The sequence below is a fragment of the Pelodiscus sinensis genome, chromosome 5, assembly GCF_052426305.1.
Source record: "Pelodiscus sinensis isolate ZL-2025 chromosome 5, ASM5242630v1, whole genome shotgun sequence".
NCBI classification, from domain to species: domain Eukaryota; kingdom Metazoa; phylum Chordata; order Testudines; family Trionychidae; genus Pelodiscus; species Pelodiscus sinensis.
This window is the reverse complement of record NC_143056.1, coordinates 20,848,888-20,870,105: the sequence shown is the minus strand read 5'-3', so window position 1 is coordinate 20,870,105 and position 21,218 is coordinate 20,848,888. Positions and strand designations below refer to the sequence as shown.

Sequence of the window (21,218 nt, the reverse complement as noted above, 5' to 3'; positions counted from 1 at the left end):
AATAAATTGCCAAGGGAGGTGGTGGAATCTCCCTCTCTGGAGATATTTAAGAACAGATTAGATAGACATCTGTCAGGGATGGTGTAGACAGAGCTTGGTCCTGTCTTGAGGACAGGGGGCTGGACTCGATGACCTCTCGAGGTCCTTTCCAGTCCTATGATTCTATGATTCTATGAACAGGCGATTACAGTAGCAATTTGCATTTACAGGAATAGGTCTTCAACTTTCTGCCACAGACTGAGTTTTGTTTGTTTTTAAATGCAAACATTTGGGCCTGACAACTTCTCACTGTAATTTACAGGTTTAAAAGAAAGAAGATGATAAAAATGATGTCCATTTTCAACAACAGTCCTTTTGGGACAGATAAGATTTCTGATCACTGTGTCACTGGAGACAAGTCACCTGGAAAACCTTCTATATCATCAGAATCTGAGCCAGATACAGTGTCCATTGAATCCACTGCAGAAGAGATGCAGCCAAAAGACCAGATGAAAACTGAAAGCCCAGGACAAGATTATGATCTCAGAGACTCACATGTACCTTCTACTGAAGCCAATGGGAACTGTTCTCATTCATCTGACAAAGACAGTCCCAAAAAGAAAGGAATAAGGAAAAAACTAAAATACGTCTTTTCCAATTTTCCGGGTGGTAAGAAGAAAGTGAATCCAATAGAAAAGAATGGAGCAGTGACAGAAAACAAGCCACTGACAGGTACAGTAAATCAGTTCTATCTGCCTACATGTATTATCACCCCACAATTATTAATGGATTTTATCCCCACAGTGTTCCTTGGGGTGGAGAAGTATTATCCCCATTTTATAGGTGAGGAATGGAGACATAGGTTAGATTAAATTACTTCCACTAGATTTCCTGTGAAATGAGGCAGGATTTAGACCAAAGTCTTCCCTAATCCACTAGACTAAACTATCCTTCCTCTTTCTAAGCCATTAGAGTGTTGTGTAGTCTGTGTCCAATGTAAACATTTAACCCTGGAACTGATAACAAGCAGGCATGGCAAAATGTTTGTGTGTCTGACCACCAGGATATTATGTATCTGGAGGCAGAGCAGGTAGGCTGACCATTCCAGCATCCATGCTACTTTGAAGCTAGCTGGAAACTGTTGTCAGTTCCTTGAAGCCACACGATCCCCAGTGCCAACCCTCAGTAATGGATGGTGTAATTGACCTTTACTGGGAGTGGTATCCTAACATAGCAGCCTCTCTAATCGATAGTGCCTGCAGGGAGGATTGGACATTTTGTTGCTTCCCTACTAGCATCAAGTACTTATATTCTGGCCAATCTCTCAGTATTAGTCTGTATGAAATCTTAGTTTGTAGCAAGCAGGGATATAAATCCACCCCACCAAGTCCTGCCATGCACAAAGTGCCTGTCTGTGTGGACCTTGTTAGTGTGCACTGTAAATTCCGTAATGTGCATGTGTTTTGACTTATCCTGCTTTGAAATAAGTGTTGATTAAAGCATATAATGGAATTTTTAGTGTGTGGCAGCAGGACCCACATGTATACTCAATACATGGCAGACTAGCTCAGAAGAGATTTATACCTCAGCTTGCTGCACACTAAGTACTCTTGTAGACCAGTCTTCAGACATGGCATAGGTTGACAAATTAGTTTTTCCCCAAGGTTTTTGTTCTAGTCTCCAGCTCTTAGTACTACGGCCTCCTAGCTTGTGGTTTATCAAGACTTACTCACTTTTCCCTTCATTCTGTTCCACGGTGCTAGGAAAAATCAAAGTTCGGGAGCAACATCAGTTTGACTTTTTCTCTAATATTGGAGTTTCATGTGCCAGGTTTTTAGTTCCTGATGTATGCTGTTTGCTTAGGCTCGTTTTTCAGTGTCTCAGTACACTCTTGATCCATGTGTCCAATTCCTAGTGGTGCCATTGCGTGTGATGTGACTGGCATGAGCAGATTGTCTTCATGGGAGTTCAGTAGTCTTTGATTTGTAGTCATTCTGGTGAAAACCTTAGTCACATATGTTCCCTAACCCTAACAGTGTGATTTTTTTAGGTATAAGTGAGACCTGAGGATGTATTGTCTCATTTCCACTCCTCCCCATCATTTTCACACACTTTACAATGAAGAGCACAACTGGCTAGTTTGGCTGTGTGCACTTTCTTGTAAGTAACCCTCAATGTTCCTGCTATAAAGATTCAGGTACTGCTCAGTTGCTGAGAAAAAATTATAGGTTGAACCCCTCTAGTCCAGCACCCTTGGGATCTGACCAATGCAGAAACAGAATTTGCCAAACCACAGGAGGTTAATATTGTGTAGCAGTATTACCAACACTTACTGGATTGTTAAAAGACATTTAGAGGTAAATTAGAGCTACATAATAGCACAGAACACTGAGAGTCAGGACTGGTGGCTGTAAACAAACTTTATGTGACTGCAGGACTTGGCCACATCTATAAGTGAACATCCGGCTAACTAAAATCATGTCAGACCATGGATGTTGCTAAACTAGAGAGTGCCAAATTAGAAAGGTTCAGCCTGCACCTGGGTAGCCTGGATCTTTTCTACTGGATGGCAGAGGATAACAACAGCTTCAGAACTCAAGTGGCACTACCTGAGTCACAGTCATATCTAGTGAGAGAGATAACAGGAATATTCAGGTCTCGAAAAGTGTCATAACTGAATGCTCTGTATTATCACGGGGACATTTTTGTAGAGAAGATGGGAGCCTAAATCCTGTAAAGCAGTGGGGTATGAAAGTTGTTCTTCTTTTGACAGTTGAACAAATCAAAAAGCACCTGGAAGGTGACCAGTTCTTCAGTGCCATTCAACACTTAATTGCTCTGGAGAGGGCCCTCTACACCAGCTTGGATGATAAGAGTGACGAGGAAATGTCACAGGAGCAAAGCAAAGTGGAATCGCTCTATGAAATCCTGAAAAATAAAGTCTTTGGCATCATAAAGAATTCTATAGCCCTTGCACCAGCTAATCCAAAGTTACTGTTCCATGCTGTGTATGCAATAGTGGAGCAAGAGGCAGAGGATGAGAAGTACAATTCAGAGAAACCACCTGACAAGATTGTGAGTCACAGACCCAGAAAATGGAGGGAGATTTGGATGGATACGGTGAAGCAGTCTGTCGCTGATCGGATGAAAGACACTGAGCGCACCAGCTCTTCTGAGAACCTCTCTGCAGCTGCTCTTTGCTTCCTGCACATGGGAAGAACAATGAAAGAAGATATGATAATAGTGGTGGAACATATTAAGCAGCTTTACCCTGCGCAGTTTAATGTGTGCAGAACATATGCAGAATGTTACCACCACTATTTCTCTTCTGAACTGCAGCTGATTGCTGAGTTTGACCTGGGAGATAAGGACACATATCTCCTCCTCACCTGGGTGCAGAACCTGTATCCAAAGTAAGTGGTGATTTTTATCTGCATGTTTCCCAGTAGAGTTGACTGATCTGTATTGGTGTACATGGATAAGGGTTATCATCACTTAGTTTGATGGTTCTCTTTGGTTTTGCCAATCCCAGATTTTGGGTAGTAGACTCCAGAAACAATCAGTATTGGTGATTTCTCTCTCTGAACATTCAGAGCTCGCATCTGAGTAAAGTGTATCCAAATAAGATGGCCCTTGAAGTAGGGCTAGAAGGGAGTGATTTCCCTGCTGCCACTCTTTAATCAGATACATCGCTGCATCAGGCTGGCCCCGGCAGGTTCCCTGCGCTGATCTCCCCTCCAGCTATGTGACAGAACTCTTCTGAATTCTCCTTCTCTAGCCTAGTCTCCAGTGTTCCCTGTAAGCTGAGCACTTGGGTGGCCACCTAGGAGAGATTTTGGTGCTGTCCAGATGATTAGCAGAGCATCCAGAGCCATTCACAGCCAGCAGCGTGTGGGTTTTACTGGTGGTGCACATCTGTGCATGCTTCAGTGCATATGACAAAATTTATCCCGCACACGGCTGGAAAAAAATTAGAAGGAACATTGGGACAGTTAAGGACCTTTCTTTCCTCATTCAGCTTCAGGCCTATGCTCCTTAGAAACATGATGGTCAGGGAGCAGGGAGGGTGGAGCATGTTACTTAGGCATTACTCACAGTTCCTGTGTGTCTCCGAGGGTATATCTATGCAGCAGTGGTAGGTATAATTCCAAGCTTGGGTAGACATACATGGGCTAGCTCTGCTCAAGCTAGCACGAGGGTCCAATTTTCAACCAGGCCATCAAGTCAAAAAGGGACCCTGGTGGCTCCAATCAGCATCACTGACTAGGCCATTAAAAGTAGCAATTGAAGGGGCTGGAGCTGGCACCCATCATAATTCTACTCACTAGGTTGTTGCTCCGCTCACAAAACAGGTTTATGTTAATTGCCTGCAGCCCTAAGGGGCCATTTCACCTGTCAGAAACAGCAAAGTGGAGAGAATCCTTGGCCAGACCTCCTGCAACAGGCAGCAAAGTAGAGCAGCTGTATATGGGCCACAGCAGTGATTCATGTTGCTTGAGTTCCCCTGGCACTGGGTTGGTCCTCTTACAGCTGGCTACACAAGTTTTAGGGCAGCTTTGCACCTGGGCAGCAGCACAGCTCTAGTCCCTAGACATTTAAGGGTGCAGCACACAGGGGAAAAACAATGACATAGATACACATACCATGCCAGCCTACCTGAGCGTATTGCATTCAGAAAAGTTCTGACATAAGCCAAAATATTGAAAACTCATTGGGTAGTTTCAGGGGTAAATTTGGGGAGGCAAGAATCAGCAAATGTTGTTTCAACACTCTAGACCACTAGATCAGGGTAGAATTATCTACAACAGTGTTTCTCAACCTTTTTTTTTTTATAAAATACCTCCTTTAAAAAAAATTATAAGTATCCCCAATACTTACAGTTTTCAGACACACACATTTTTTTTCTACCATTGCAACACATTTGTTTAAAGTCGGGCAGGCAATGAAATTTTGGGGTGTAAAAAGTACAAAAATAATGAAGCGCTGTAAAACTTAAAACAAAAATTCATTTTTTCCTCCAGATTTTAGTTGTGTTGATGTACCCCCCCAGACTTCTCTCAAGTATGCCTAAGGGTACTCATATAGCATTGGTTGAGAAACACTGATCTAGAACACTGGCTAGTTTTGTATCCCAACACTATATGAAGGATAAACGATAGAGCTGAGTGGTTTTGACTGATTTTTTTTTCATCATAAAATGGTGGTTCTGCCCGTTTGCCCTCTTTTCCTCCACTCTCCCCTTCTCCACCCTCTTCAATAGGTCTGTCTCAGAAACAATAGCAGGAGGATATGAGACACCAAAAGCAGCCATTTAGGCACTAAAATTTTAAAAACAACATTCAACATCCCTTTAGTTACGAAATCTCAGTGTCTGATCACATAATTCGCTATTGCAGGAGGAAGGGTTTCCTTTAATTTTAAATGCTTTGAATTTCCTCAGTTCCAACTGAATTCAGCTGTTGGCACAAAACTAAACTCCGATTAGAACACTTCTGCACTCTGAGAGTATCCACAGCAAGTTGTGCCCATATCAGCTATTGTTTATTGGCACGACAATAAGCTATAAAAGATTTGGTCTGCAAGGCCTGGCTGCTGTCTTCTTTCTCCAAGGCCTTCCTGGGTTTAAGGGCAACACACATTTTTACATCTGGTTTTCACTGGTTGCTTTGGCAATGTGAGATTCGTGTAAGCCAACTGTCTTCAATTATGCTGACCCTAGGAAATGTGATTGCTTGGCTTTTTCGTTCCAGTGACATACAAAGAAATTCCATTTTAGTGAAAGAATTGGATGAAGCCAAGTTGGGCAGCCTTTTGCCACCTAAAATGATCAAACAGCTTGAAGCAAAATACCTGTGTAATGAAGCCGTGAGTGTCTCTTCATTCCTTTCTTACCTTGATTTCTTTAACATGCCTTATTGAAGCTTTATGTTGTCCGGGGCACAGTTACTGCACAATTGCTGTGCTCCCTGTGTACTTTTACAATCCCTTCAAGATCAGACATGTTAGCTCAGCCTCTCAAAGCCAGAGGGAAATGAATCATGTTCCCTCTTGCACAGTGACCTACAGAATAAAATGCTGTCGTCTTCCTGCTCAGTCAAACCAACTAGCCTTGAGGGCCCAGATTCATGGCTATTTACACAGTAAAACTATTATCCTGTCCCTGGAAGTCTTGTCCTAAGAGGGAATAAAGAGAGAGAGATTTTTATGGGCCTGATTTTAAATAAAGCATGCAGAGGGGACTCAGTTTCTCACCGGGTAGTTCCAGTGGCATGACGCGCTGTTGCCAGAGAAGACTCATACCCAAAGCATTTGTGAAAGCAGGTTGGGTGCATGCAAAGGTGCACAACTGTGCATGCCTGAGTTGTTTAAAATCTAGCTCTTTACTGTATTGGAGTTTGCAGAAATGGCAGAGAGGCTGTTTGTTCTTGGGTTGCCTCCCCTAACCCAAAGGCCACAGGTGGTGACCATTCTTGTATTCACACTCAGTGTTTCAAAGGCATCAGGCTAGAATTCTTGGAGACGTCTAAGCAGAAAGGAAGTTCAGTCTTGGGTTCTAGTCCCTTCCAGATGTGAGCTTAAGTGGGGCAAGTTTTGGAGCCAACAGAATGCAGCAACAGCCTCTTGGTGTTAATTACTGTGTGGGCAGTTGGGGCTTTGCAGTTATGTCAGGAGCAGGAAGTGTCAGTGCGAAGAAGTAGCCATTACATGCAGCATGCTTCTTCTCCTGACCTGGCCACTACTTGTCTTGCGGAGATGTGCCCAGGAGACCATGCAGCTCTTTGTAGCGTTAACTTCCACACTCTGGGTGGCAGAAGAACATTCGTGGAGTCTGAACAGGATCCACAGAGCCAGAGCTTCCATTTTCCACTCCACTGTGAATTGGAGGCAACATCAAGTAAACCCTTCAAGCCTCTTCCTGAGGAAACATTACTCAGGAGTGCTGAAGTGAGCTTTGGTTTCTAGCATACTTAGTTGGATCTCCCTGCCCCCTCCCGAGCTCTGTGCAGAAGGGCACAATATGGTCTTGAATAAAAGGCTGCAGGATTCTGCCCTAGGGGGACTTAGCTTTCACATTAGTGTTTCAGACTGCAGCATGTAACCGGCATAGAGCAGAGTTCAAGTTCCAAGCAGGGGCTTGATGTAATGTTCTGATTGGTCTGTAAAATGTAGCCCCCAATGGCAAGCACAAAAACCTGTGTTCATGGATTGTGATAAACGTTGTTTCTTTTCCTTCACTGTGGCAAGGCTTCTGTCAAGAACTGGCTGGCCAAGAGTTTAGAAATGGAAGTAAAGAGGTGGACAGAAGAGAAAGAGCCAGAGAAACTGGATGGACGTTTTCACAGTGAATTAGCCATAGATGTCATCCAGGTAACAAAAACACACAAATGTGCATTGTTTTACTTGATTCAGAATGTAGTTTAAAAATAAATGCCATGCTGATGCAATGCCAACTGGCAGAACCAAACCATGGACCTCTGGAGTTTAGTATATGAGCCGCTATAGCTCTGCCAGCTGCCTCTCAGCTAAGGCTGTAGAGCAAACTCACTCTTTCTCTTTGTAAGTGGTCTAAGTGCCACTATATGGGACAGCGGTCAGTGTGCGGGTTACATACTTCCTCTTCCTCAGGAAACACGATAGAGGGATGCAAAGGAAGACATTTGAAATTGCAAACGAAGCTGGGATTTAAATATCTCGTGCTTCATGTTCATATTCACATTATGGTGCTATTTTGAAATAACAGACGCTGTTAAGACGCGGTTATTTTGAGGAAAAACCCTTCTCTCGAAATAACCGGTAAATCTCATTGTATGAGGAATACAGGTTATTTCAAGAGAAGGGTTATCTCTTGAAATAACCGCATCTTAACAGCATCTGTTATTTCAAAATAGCGCTATACCGAAATAGCGCCATAACGTGAATATGCAAATGAAGTGTGGGATATTTAAATCCTGCGCTTCATTTGCAATTTTGAATGTCTTCATTTGCATCCCACTCTCGAAAGAGGGTGCAAGTGTAAACATACCTTCTGAGTGCCACTACATGGGACAGTGAACCACACTCAATAGGTGTGTGGTTTATATGGACGTTTGGGTTTGAAAGCAAGTACAGTCTATTCAAGAAGCTCCAGATATCCATGTAAAGGGATGACAATGTAATGCTATGGAAAGATCTCTCTAGGTATTTATGACCTCACCAAATACCTCAGCAGCTCCTAACTATCAATGGATTTTATGATCAATACCCCTGTGTGGTAGGGCGGTGCTGTTATCCCTAGTGACAAGAGGGAATGGAGGTACAGAGAGACTAAGTGAGTTTTCCAGTGTCTCACAGGGAGCTGAACCCAGCTTTCCCATTGCTCAGGCCAATGTCTTATCTACTAGGCCTGCTTCAGTAAGAAGCTGAGACTAGCAGGCCCCACTGCTCTGCAGTCCCTCCCTCTCTCCCTACCCCCAGCCAATAAATTTTTATGTGCACCAAGGCGTGTGCAAATTGCACCACCAATAGAAACACAAAACCTAGCTGTGGGCACTCTGCTAATCAAATGGGCAGCATTTGCATTTCTCCTGAGCATAGCTGACAGGAAACACTGTCCCCAGCCCAAACCTGTTCACAGCTTGTTCAGGGGAATTTTATCCTTGTTTGACATGACAGAAGGGAATGCACGTGTGTAACTGACCCCTTGTACACAAATGAGCAAACTAGCAGTTATTTCTTGAGGGGCTTTGCTGAGTTTCAGGGCCTTTTAGAGAAGTCATCTCTGGTCCCCCATTGCCTTTTCTCAGGCAGGGTTCTCTTTCATCCCATCTGGAGATGATTAGAAGATGTTTTTCAAAAAGTGTGTATTCAAATCATTCACCACTTGGCAAAACATATGTGCCATGTGTTTACACTTTTCTTCTTTCTCTGAATTCCTGTTTATTGTTTCCTTTGTCTTGAGCTATGTTCCTGATTGAAATCAGAGAGTGAAAAAAATTGTGGTAGTGTCCAAAATAAGTACAGATTCCATTGCTTATTCCCAGGACAGGCTGTGTGATGCAGCAGTTAGGTCCTTAATGGTGGGATTTAGGAGACCTGCGTTCTGTTCCAAGCACTGTTGTGTGACTTTGAACACTCTCCCATTTCTCCACCATTTTTAGTTATAGGGCAGCTGAAGCAGGCAGCTGCCACTGGCTATTGCTGTGTGTTTGTGCAGGGCCTAGCACATTAAGCCCTAATCTCTGCTAACACTAAGGAAACAGCCTCGGCCATTTTAATAACTCTCTTGTGGGCAGTGGTGGTTGTTTTGGAGGGAGGGCTATAGAAAGTTTAAATTGATAATTGTTCAATTTTATGTCTTAGACTATTCATGGAGGACAAAAACGAGCTGCAGAAATTGCATCTGAACTGGGCAAAGAACTGTCAGTCGTACTGTTGGTGGAGCTGATGACATTTTTGAAAAGGTGCAGTATCAAGGCTGTTGCAGGAAACCGCTTCTTAAGCACAATGTTGACATCCCATTGTAAAGTTGCTGATGATGATTTCTTCTTTCAATCTCCCCTTTTAGCTACAAGAAGGCCTTAGAAGAGTTTAAAGAGAAAAACAAGCAACATAGCTATTTCAAGGCTGTGATCATTGCAAATATTAACAACTGCATGAGTTTTAGGTAAGAGTCACTATGAAAATGCTTAATTTACTGCTTTGTAATCAATCTGGGTGACCGTAGCTTGTGGAGATATGGAGCATTACAGCAGCAAAGACTGAAATAGTACTACTTTCATAGAAGTTAATATTCTGCATACAGATTTAGAGAGATGAGCTACAGTGTAACTTTCAGTATCTAATATCCAAGATGTTTAGTGCCATTTTTACATTACAGTAGAGTCCAGATTATCCGACCTCTGGTAATCCGACATTCCGCTTTATCCGACCCTGCAGCTCCTGGGGACAAAGAGGCGCTGGCAGGAGTGGCATCAAGGGTTCCAGGGCGCGGGCCGGGAGAATGGCCCGCTCGCTGACCTGTTGCTCTCCTGGAGCCACTGATGCCGCTCCTGCCGGCGCTGCTTCCTCCCGGGGAGCTGCAGGGCTGGATAAAGCGTGGGCTGGGAGAATGGCTCCACTCACTGCCCCGTGGCTCTCCTGGAGCTGCTGATGCCGCTCCTGCTGGCTCTGCTTCGTCCCCAGGAGCTGCCGGCATCAGCAGCTCCAGGAGAGCGACGGGGCAGCGAGCAGGGCCATTCCCCCTGCACGTGCCTGGGAGCTGCAGGGAGGGAAGGAGCCAGGGCCAGGCAGGGATGGGGACCAAGCGGTGCTGGCTACAGTAGAGTCCCTGTCATCTAACATTTTCTGTAATCCGACCACCTGTCGGTCCCGTTTAGGTCAGATAATCGGGGCTCTACTGTATATATTTGTAACCATAAGTTCTTCTGCTCCTGTAAATCAGCATAGCACCAGGAAAGTCATTCATCTGGCATTTTGGAGCAGCTGACAACCCCATCCAAAGATTTTCAGCTATTAAGAGAATCCTCTTACTCCAGATTTCAGCTGTTCATCCTAAGTGCAAGTTCTGGAAACACAGAGGAAGGTTATGGAATCAGGATTGTAGGTTTTCCTTCATTATTCTTAGACTGATGGAGACAACGTAACTTGTCCGTGATCAAAGTACCTGTCATAGAACAGATAAGCACTTGGGTGAAAAGAAAAGTGCCATGTGAGAATTTAGGGAACAGCAGTTTCATGCCACTAGACTAGTTTCCACAACTACATTTTTCTTTATCCAAATTGTGCATCATGAGCAGCCCCTGTCCATGACGGATCCCGCCAGCCTGGAACAGTCTCCTGCCAGTGGTGGGCAGGGAGCTGCGCCGGCTCCCATCGATCAACCTTTCACATCCCTCCTTCATTCCTGCCCCAAGAACTGCCCCCAAGCTGGCAATGATCTATGGAGTTCCTGCAGCAGTTGGCTCCCCTATCACAGAGGATGCCATTTTCATTGCACTTTGGTCTTTAAAGGGGTAGTGGTAAAGCTGGTTGGATCTGCCCTTGTGCCATTCATATATGCAGTAATAAATTACATGTTCCTTTACTAATTACAGAACAATTACCAGAAAGACAAATTAAGAAGTCACCATCATGTGATCAGTATCCCTTCCACTAACACCAACCATCACTTCTATTCTAAGACATAGAAGCTACTCAAAATTCTAGTTTGCTTTTTGGATAATGACCAAAACTTGATGCCCTGGTGCTAAGTTTCATTTACTGACGTATTAAAATGTTTCTCCCACTACTGTTCCGATTTTGTGTAACAAAATCTATTTCTGCCTTGTGTTTCAGAGACCACACCAAGAAAACCACAACCTCAGCACAGGACAGTATGAGAGGGAAAATACTTACTACACTTAGGGAAATAGAGAACAGTGGCTATGATGTACTGCTTCAAGCTTTGGTTCTAGAGTTAAAGGTAACATATATGTATTACAGTTATGTCCCTATATTCTTGGTATTTTTGAATTTATTGTAGACAAAATATTTCTGTAGAGGAAAAGTCTACTATGTTACTGATTTGATTTGGGACAAAAATTAGGGTTCAACATAATCCCCACAAAAAAATAATAATCTGGGAACAGATGGCAATCAACGTTCACATAATAGAATCTGATTACATTACTTCACTGAGGTTGTTGTCATCATATTGTCTTTATCAAAGCAACAAATATACATGTCAGGTTGACTGATTTAACTGAATGGCAAGATTACAATCTAAAGAAAAATCTGATCTTTTCTCATCTATTAGCGAGGATCTCCAAGATAAACCCCTAAGCCAGCCATACCCAAACTATAGAAAGGATCAGATTTGAACTTAAAATATCAGCCTCTACCTCCATTATTTATAACTCAATTGGTTCCCATTGATTTAAGCCAATGTGCTCTCCTCCCATGTGCAAAACACTCTCTCTCTCTCTCTCTCTCTCTCTCTCTCTCTCTCTCTCTCTCTCTCTTTTGCAGCAGAGCCTTTGTCTGGAAGCTTCTGTGATCTGTAAAACATTTCGAACTGGGCTCATGTACTTTTTGGCTGCTTCTGGGCTTTTCCTTTCTTTGGGCTTTTTCCCCATTCCTTGTTTTTAAATAATCAAGATCGTCAGATATGATCTTCCCTGCTTTTCCTCCAGGACCTCTTGACAGGTCTCAAAGATGTTTGTTGTTTCAGAGCTTGGTGGCCCTTTCAGAATCTTAACTGAAAGGGCCAGCAAGGGGGTAGAATCTTATTAAGGAAGACAGCCTCTGTCCAGTGTCATTATTCTTTGTTTGTAAGCATCTATTTAGCTTCCAACAAAAGACAGTCTCTGATTAAAATCTCTTCCTTCAGTTTCCATTGCCTTGGAATGCAATGCCACTTGTCCTTGTCGGACCCAATAGACTAGACTTGACAAAGTTCTAATTTAATAAACAGAAGCAGAAAGATCATTTTTCATTTAAAGTTTTCAGGGCCTCTATCCTGTTCATCAAAAAGACACAAAGAAGGGCATAACCCCGATTCATCCTTCCCCACTTTACAAGACCATCTTTAATTTCTCTGTACAGCATCAGGCATGCCTGTTGTACACAGAGATTTAACACCTTATACACATTTGCATTTAGATTTTGCTTTGCAGATGCTGAATAGTGTGTTCTTTCCTCAGCCTATTTTTAGAAAGCTCACACAAAACAAATGGCTTTCCTGCAGCGAAACAATGAATGAAATCCTCCAGGCCACCAGCAACCACATTTCAGAATTCAAGACTCTCCATGACCCCCTCTACCAGGTAAGCCAAACAGAGATATTGAAAGAACTCTAGGAAATCCAAATGTTTTTCAACTGGGAACCATTGTAATGCTCAGCTACATGTACTGTCTGTTTGGCAAAGGGACTGGGTACATAGCAGGTGCCAGCTTAACCCTAGTGAGTTTCCACAATTGCAAAGGACGGGTTTGTATTACCATGCAGATTATCTAAATCATCCTATTGCAGCCATGACCAACACTATCTCCTGTCCATCAAAACCAGATTCACATAGCTCATTCTTACCCTTGTTTCTTCAGCATGATGGCAAAATGCACTGGAGAGGTTTTTGTGTTCTGGCAGCTTTTCAGAATAAGCCCTTGTCTGCACTAAGGATCTGGGTTGTAGGTCTTCCAGCCCCAGCATGGCTGTGCATGTGCATATTACTTTATAGTGGCTTTGCTAAGCCTAAATATTTTCAGGGGTAGTTTCAACACAAGCAAATTCCTGGAATAGACCTAAATGTGATTTGCATGGCAAACTCCTGTCCTCAGCCACATCCAACGTGATTTAAGTGTCCAAATCCATATTTGTTGTGGTTATGTGGCAAGTTTAATTCAGATAGGCAATGTACAGTCCTCGTGTAAGAATTCTGTTTCTTGTGTTTGTCTCTTCAATAAGCTGAACAAACTCAGTAACATGTGACCAAATAGGGGACCGGGAGTTGCTGAAGCAGATTCCTATTTACCTGTGATATTTCTACCCCTCATGTATAATTTTTCAGGCATCTCTCATTCCATGTAGGAAATGTCCATTCAGGGAAAGGAGCCAATTCTCATATATCATTTGCTTTGCTTACAAGGGTCTGGGAGGCTTTGTGCTATGGGTAGAACAGGACTCCAGATCAGCAAATACTTCTGAACTAATGAAAATCCAGCCTCGCCATCCAGGTGTAACCACTGGTGGGAATTTGGCACATTGTGTTTTAATGCTGCAACGGACCATGTTGCCCTCAATCCACATGCACAAATGGACTAAATGTGATTCAACTGTGTCCCAAAGAAAAATTTGAAGCAGACCTCCCTCCTTTCCCTGAGCTCACCTATACTAAGCCCATGCCACCCTCTCGTCCCCAGGGGATGAGAATCACCTCTAGTCCCTTTCTTTCCTGCCCAACTCACCCAGCTCCAAGTCTCCTCTCCAAGGTGGCTGGCTTTGAAAAGAGACTGCACATCAGCTAGTCCCCTGGGTGAGTGGGCAGGAGCTGTCATCTTCTCTAGGTGTTCTCCTGCACCAGCTCTACCAGGGGCCACTTGGGGCTAGGAGCAGATGAAAAGAAATTCCCCAGGGTGGTCCGCTTCATAACAGCAGTGGGAGCAAACCTGTTAGAGATATGGGGGATGATTGTTCCCTTGTTGCTACTCATCTCTGGAACCATCTGAAGCTCTCTGTTCCCTACCCATTCCTCCTATCAAATCAAAGGCGAGTGTTGGAGCCTTATTGTAACTCCACTTCTTCCTCAATTGCAAGGCTCAGTCCCTGTGTCCCCACCTCTCACCACCACTGGACTTAGCAGCAGGAGCCTATACGGGTCTGTACACAAGAGCCATTGAGATAAGTGCCAACTCTATATCAGGTGTCAGGGCAATCTGTAGCCTTTGCAGTGGGTTCCATACATATGATCGTACTGAATTAACTCCTATTTCCCCTCCCCAACAGGACATTGTGGAGAAGATTCATGGTCACTTGGTGAGAGAATACATTGTGAGGCTAATGAAGAAGAAAGTCAGCTTGAAAACCCCAGAACTACAGCAAAACTTGTCAAAGCTCATTTCAGCTCATGCCTCCCTCTTGCAAAACTTCTGCAAAGAGAAGGTTAGTGATGGTTCACCATGTCCATCATAGAACTTAGTCCTGTGAACTTCTGGAAAGAGTTTTCTTCAGCCTCTGGCTTTAATTCTTCAAATGCTATTTAGTTTTTAAGTGTGTGTTAGACAGAAGGAGAGTCTTCCAAGTTTAGGGCTGGAGTAAATTGGAATATATGCCTGGGGATTGAAGGTTACACAGTTTACAAGCCTAACACCCTAGTAGCAGCAAATGGCCTGTTGATTACAATGTGTATTTCCTACTTCCTTCAGGTTACATGCAATTGATTCCTTTTCTGTTATGCTCAGTTTACATGCATTTAATTTTCTTTATCTAATAATTATCTATTGTATATCAGGAGCTGCAGTTCTGTGGGATAAATACATGCACTGGATATGCCCCTTGTCCCTTGATTTCCCTCACTTTTGCTGCTCTTACTCTAGGCTGGTTCTGAAAATGCCAGTTTTTGTTTTCAGAAGAGTGGTTTTGGTCAAGAAAATTAATAACCAACTCACACTTGTTTGATTTCAATCCTATCCCTTCTCTTATGACTCTATGCTGAACTACAGTGAATCCAGCTGGCAGGAAGTACAGACTATGAAAAGCAGATGGTGTGGAAGGGATGTCAGGGAAAGTTTTCCAGTAGGGATGTCAATGTGTAGTCAACTATATGATTAACTGATAAGCTTAGGCTTATTGGTTAATCTTGTCGACTACATGAATTCTCACCCTCCCCTTTACTGCCTAAGCTGAGCAGCAGGAAACAGTGCTGGGGGGAGCCAGCTTAAAACATGCCAACTGCCCTCCTGTGCTACTGCCTCTATCAGAGGCAGCAGTGCAGTGGGTGTAGGGAACAGGCAGGGGAGGTGCCAAAAAGCAACCTGTGTCTGCATGGGCCCAAGCTCCCATGGAGAGAGGCTGCTCTACCTCCCCTGCACCACCACAGACAGAGGCTGTTTTGCAGCAGCCTTCTCCTCCCCCATCTCCCAACACCTGCCCCCCAGCGACCTCTGCAGGCAGCTTGGACCCCCATGCTGCTGCCTCTGTATCAGAGGCAATAGCACAGGGTGAGGCAGCCTGTCTGTGCAGGGTGCTGGTTTTTAAACTGGCTCCCCCCACAGACCGGCTCCCACCTGGCACTGCACTCTGCTGCCTCTGATACAGAGGCAGCAGCACAGGGTGACAGAGGGCTACCTGGGAGTGGTACTGGAGTGCACTGGCGGACAGCCTCACCCCTGGAGACTATAGAATAGTTGAGTAACCGATAAGTATTCATGTGATTACTCAACTAGTCAATTACCTGATATCTAACATTCCTAGTTTCTGGCAGGTCTGCTTGGGGCTCTGTTCCAGCGGAATAGGAAGGGGTTTAGCAGATAGTTGATAAGTCAAAGATCAGGCACAAATCCAGTGATACAACATGCATCTGCCATGTTGGTTAGAGGTCTCAGAAGGTTAGCCATGTTAGTCTGTATCTGCCAAAACAACGAGGAGTCCTGCAGCTAGAGATGTTAAATGGTGTTTAATCAGCTAATCGACTAGTTGATGGAATTTCAGCTGATTCCTGGCTTGCGCCTGGTCCCCCGCTACACCTCTGCCTCCTCCCACTGTCCTCCACAGAGATGGTACTGGGGGGAACCAGCTTATCGGATAGTCGACTAGTCACTAACATCCCTACCTGTGGCATCTTAAAGACTAACAGATTTATTTGGGCATAAACTTTTGTGGGTAAAAACCAGTTAATCTGACAAAGTGTTTTTTACCCATGAAAGTTTATGCCCAAATAAATCTGTTAGTCTTTAATGTGCCAGAGGACTCCCCAGTGTTCTTGTAGATTAGATCATTACATATATCCAGAGGTAACAAACCTTAAGTAGCTGAGAAGCGAACTGTGTACAGCTGAGAGCACAAAAGCCACTTTAAAACAAATGTCCAGCTAAACTTCTCAAAGTCTGGTCAGGGTTAAAACTAGTTTAGGACAAAGCCTCTTAAAACTATAGGGCCTTGTTTCTACTCACTGCTCAGTTCCTTACTTGCTGGCCAACCCATCGCGTCAGAAACTGGCTTATCTGGAAGTAGTCATAAACAATGTTCCTTAATCATGTCTCCACCCCATTCAGACAGGTTTTGTAATCCCAATGGATCTATATTACAGACTGTTTACTCTGATTATGTTTCTGATAGGGGTCCAAAGCCATGTGGTTGGATTCTGCACTCCCACAACTGGCTGAAATAATCAGACTTCAGGATTCAAGTGCCATTAAAATAGAAGTTGCTACATTGGCTAATAAATATCCAGATATCAGGTAAGAGATACTGAAAAATATTTGTGAACATTGTTGGAATGTCCACAGTACTTTCATGACAACAGTTGAGTATTAGAAGCAGCTAGTTTGTGAACCTCAGCTTTCTAGGTCAGGTTCAGGCACTTCAAGGCCTGCTACAAATAGAGTAGAGATTTCATCGTGCATGCCAAGCACCTAATAACACTGCTGAATGTTGGGTAACAATTCCTCTTTTAGCAAAGAACAGTTCAGAAAGCTGGATAATTTTATTTTATTTCCTAAATATTCCCAACCTCTTTTCCAAAGGACATATAGATCCAAGTTCCACCATTCAGCTGTGCCACCACCCACCACTGATTTTTATAGTTCAGGTTCAGAGTTTCCCACCTCCCCCGACATATCCATTTTTTGTGACCATTTTGGAATTGGCACATTCTGAGCCAGTTTTCTTCTCTTTCTGTCAATTGAGGCCAGAGTACAGTGCCCAGGGTACTTGCATGAGATTTGGGAAACCTGGATTATAGTCCATGCTCTGCCACAGACTTCCTGTGTAACTTTGAGCAAGTTATTTAGCCTCTCGTGGCCCAGTTGCAATCTATGGAATTGAGATATTATTTGTATTACCATGGTGATTAGGAGTCTCGCTCTTGGACCAGAACTCCATTCTGCTAAGTGCTATATATACACACAACAAAAAGACAGGCCAGCACATCCCCTGCCTCACAGGGGTATTAGGAGGACAAGGGAATTAAAGACCTGTAGGTGCTCAAATCATGGGGTCACATAATCACCTAAGATACATACATAGAGAGGCACTAACATTTGATCTTTTCTGTTCTCTAGCAAAAAGCACCTTGCTGCCATCTTGTACATCAAGGGAAACTTGCCCAGCAATGAAGTCAAAAGCATCCTGAGCATCCTGGATGTCAGTGCCAAGCCCACCACTTCCAATGAAGCTCTGTTTTCAGCCATGAGGGTTTCGTAGTCTTGACCCCAGCACTCGCACTGTATGGGACTGTTTGCAATGCTAGTAAAAGTCACAGTCTGGGCCCAGGTTCAGCAGGGCTCATGCATAATCTGTGCAGCTAAGAGGTGCAGCAGCATTTCTCTACTGAAGTCTTTTTTTTGTCATTGCGAGATTTGCTCTGTGTCTAGCTACGAAGGGATGGAATCTGATGGAGAGGTTGTGGCCACATTCTCTGAACAGCAAACAGAGCTCTCCAATCAGACACAGACACTCTTTGACATCTCGGGCATATCCCACTCTGCCTCAGTTTCCCTGTGGGAACAATAGTACTCCACTTATTTGTCAGAGATGTTGCAAGTATTACCTAGCTAACTAATTATTTAGGTAAGAGCTGAAAAGCATGGCTTGTCCTCTATGGAGGAAGATGCTCTTTGCTACACTTCTGGAAGAAAAAAAATAAAAATGTGAAGTGCTTGAAAAAATCATTTTGGAGCATGCTTATTAGGCATCTGCTAGGTTTTCTTTTTAATCAGAGGCTAAAAAGCTGCTTTTTCTGTTACATCAGTAAGATGTGGTGAAGGGGTCAGGAAGGAACAAAGTCTGCCCTCAGGCTGGCTTGCAAGAGCAATTTGGATAAGGCAAGTTCTAAAGGGTCTCATTGTGACTGTGTTTCAGAATCTTATTATCATGGACAAGAAGAAAAGTCACAGCACAGGAAACTGCAGATCTTTGGATTTCAGGAGCTTTCTGTATTTTGTAAATTCTAAATGTTAATGTTTTTAAAAATCTAAGTCTCTGCACCTTCCTGTTGTGAGGCTACAGCCCGCACAGTGTAAACTGACTGCTGCTGCCCAGCTAAACCAGCCTTGTGTTCCCTGGCCACAGCCTTGCAGTCAGACAAAAGGTGGGAATTTACCACTTCTGGACCTCATTCACCTCCATGAGGTGGGAATTGCTAAGCCTGCTTGGCAAATTAGGACCCAGTCCTGCAGGTGCTTTGCACAAAGAGCTCCCATTAGAGTTCTGTGTGGGACTGGGATTTTAGGTGCTCACATTTCTGACTTCATCCTATTTATATTCAGTGTTTTCCACCACAATAGGTTAAGGGTTTGTATTGCTAATTATGTGTTATAATAGCTGTTGTAGTCTGAGGCCCCAGTTCAGCAAAGCATTAACTGAGCTTAACATCTATAGCATTCAGCAAAGCATGCATTTCAATTGGACTTGAACATGTGCTTTAAGTGTTCAGGGGAGCCTAAATGCATAAATCCAACACACATTCTGTGCTATCCTTTTGTATAAAATCTTTCTCTTTAGTTGCCTTTTATCTTGCTGCTGTTGGGCTAGACTTTATTCGGCTTTGGTGAGGCCACATCTGGAGCATTGTGTCCAGTTCTGGGCCCCCCACTATAGAAAGGATGTGGACGCATTGGAGAGGGTCCAGCAGAGGGCTACCAAAATGATTAGGGGGTTGGAGCACATGATCTCTGAGGAGAGGCTGAGGAATTTGTGTTTGTTTAGTCTGCAGAAGAGAAGAGTGAGGGGGGATTTGATAGCAGCCTTCAACTTCCTGAAGGGAGGTTCCAAAGAGGATGGAGAAAGGCTGTTCTCAGTAGTGACGGATGGCAGTACAAGGAGCAATGGGCTCAAGTTACTGTGGGGGAGGTCTAGGTTGGATATTAGGAAAAAGTATTTCACTAAGAGGGGGGTGAAGTACTGGGATGGGTTACCTAAGGAGGTGGTGGAATCTCCATCCCTAGAGGTTTTTAAGTCTCAGCTTGACAAAGCCCTGGCTGGGTTGATTTAGTTGGGATTGGTCCTGCTTTGGACAGGGGGCTGGACTTGATGACCTCCTGAGGTCTCTTCCAGCTCTATGATCCTATGACAGACTGGAGCTGGAAATGGTGATCTTGTTTTGGATGTTAAACTAATGTTTTGAAAGCAAACTTTTATTTTCAAGACCTCATCTTTTAGTTACAGAATTAATGACCAAAATATCCAGTTTGTTGAATTCAAGACCTCTGTAAAACCTCTTTAAAAGTGACTACATCTTATGCATATTGCATGTGAATTTCTGCTTTCTAACGCTGAGGTTGTATTTCTCCAGGTACTTGTAGGTCACTAGTGTGTTTATAGAATACAGTTTTATTTTCTATAATTAGTTATCTCTGTATGCAATATTTATATTTAAATAGTATTAAAATGATGCTGGAAATGTAGCTGACTTACGTGTGTGTGCTGTATGTACTGTACATGTGGGTAATCCTATAATGTTCCTTCAAAGAAATGATTCACCTAGTACTTCTTCCATGATGACTGTGAGGCGTAGGGTTGCAACTTCCAAACTGCAGAAAACCCCACCCCTTTGAGGCCCTGTTCTCTACTTACTCCCTTCCTCCTTCCTATGTCGCTCGCTCTCCCCTGCTCTCTCTCACTCTTTTTCACCAGACTGGAGCAGGGGTTGAGGTTCCAGCTGGGGGCCACGGGCTCTGGGGGTACAGCCAGAGATGAGGGGTTTCAGGTACAGGAGGTGGCTTCAGGCTGGGGCCCAGAGGTTAGAATTTGGAAGGGGGCTCTGAGCTGGGGCAGAGTTTATTCATTAGATGTGAGGGCTCTATCTGGGATGTGTGGGATCGGGGTTGGGGCTGGAGCTGAGGGGATTGGGATGAAGGAGGAGGCTTCAGGATGGAGCTGAGGGGTTCACAGTGTGAGAGGGGGCGTGAGGTGTGGGCTTCAGCTGGCAGTGACCTCACATGGCCCCATCATTTCCCAGGGACAGAGGAAGTCCATGTGGCTCCTAGGAATAGGCAGCATGGCCCTCGGTCTCCTAGATGGAGGGATGGCCAAGGAGGTTCTGTATGTTGCCACCCCCCCACAGGCCCCGAGCACTGACTCCTCAGCTCCCATTGGCCATGGCTGTGGCATTTCTGGCCAAAGGGAGCTGTGGAGCTAGCTCTTGGGACAGCACTAGGTGGGTGGGACAACACGTGGAGCTTCTCTAGCCACCCCTTTGCCTAGGAGCTGGGGGGATATCTTGATCTCTTCCTGGGAGCCAGGCAGAGCAGGGCATGGATCCTGCCTACCCCGCTGGAGACAGCCAATCACACTTTCAGTCAAGTCCCTAGTACACTGAGGGCACCACTGGAATACAAATAAAGAGAAGCTGGTACTGCAGGGGCACATGCTATGTGGGTGTTGTGAGGGCATATCCTGCCATATTCAACTGATCCTATAGCCTGGCATCCTATGGTTTTGGGAGCAGGGATTTTTAATGTGCTATTGCAGGGGTCAGCAACCCACGGCAGGCGCAGCAGGAGCTCAGCTCTCCCCCTCCCCCAGTGCAGCGGCTGGAGCTCTGCGGTTGCCACACAGCTGCAGGGTG

The 21,218-nt window shown here is 44.3% G+C and overlaps 1 protein-coding gene across 5 annotated transcripts in view; it reads left to right on the top strand.

Moving 5' to 3' along the window:
* TNFAIP2 (TNF alpha induced protein 2) overlaps positions 1–20,055 on the top strand; it is a 44,437-nt gene extending 24,382 nt beyond the window's left edge. For all 5 annotated transcript variants that reach the window (XM_075926503.2, XM_014571973.4, XM_025183059.3 and 2 more), the window contains 11 exons: positions 302–711; positions 2,753–3,392; positions 5,730–5,844; positions 7,225–7,347; positions 9,319–9,419; positions 9,524–9,622; positions 11,293–11,419; positions 12,639–12,761; positions 14,438–14,593; positions 16,769–16,890; positions 17,713–20,055. In XM_075926503.2, coding sequence (XP_075782618.2) covers positions 318–711; positions 2,753–3,392; positions 5,730–5,844; positions 7,225–7,347; positions 9,319–9,419; positions 9,524–9,622; positions 11,293–11,419; positions 12,639–12,761; positions 14,438–14,593; positions 16,769–16,890; positions 17,713–17,854 — 2,142 coding nt within the window. In that variant the 5' untranslated portion in view covers positions 302–317 and the 3' untranslated portion in view covers positions 17,855–20,055. The remainder of the gene's footprint in view (positions 1–301; positions 712–2,752; positions 3,393–5,729; positions 5,845–7,224; positions 7,348–9,318; positions 9,420–9,523; positions 9,623–11,292; positions 11,420–12,638; positions 12,762–14,437; positions 14,594–16,768; positions 16,891–17,712) is intronic.
* Positions 20,056–21,218: the final 1,163 nt, after the last annotated feature.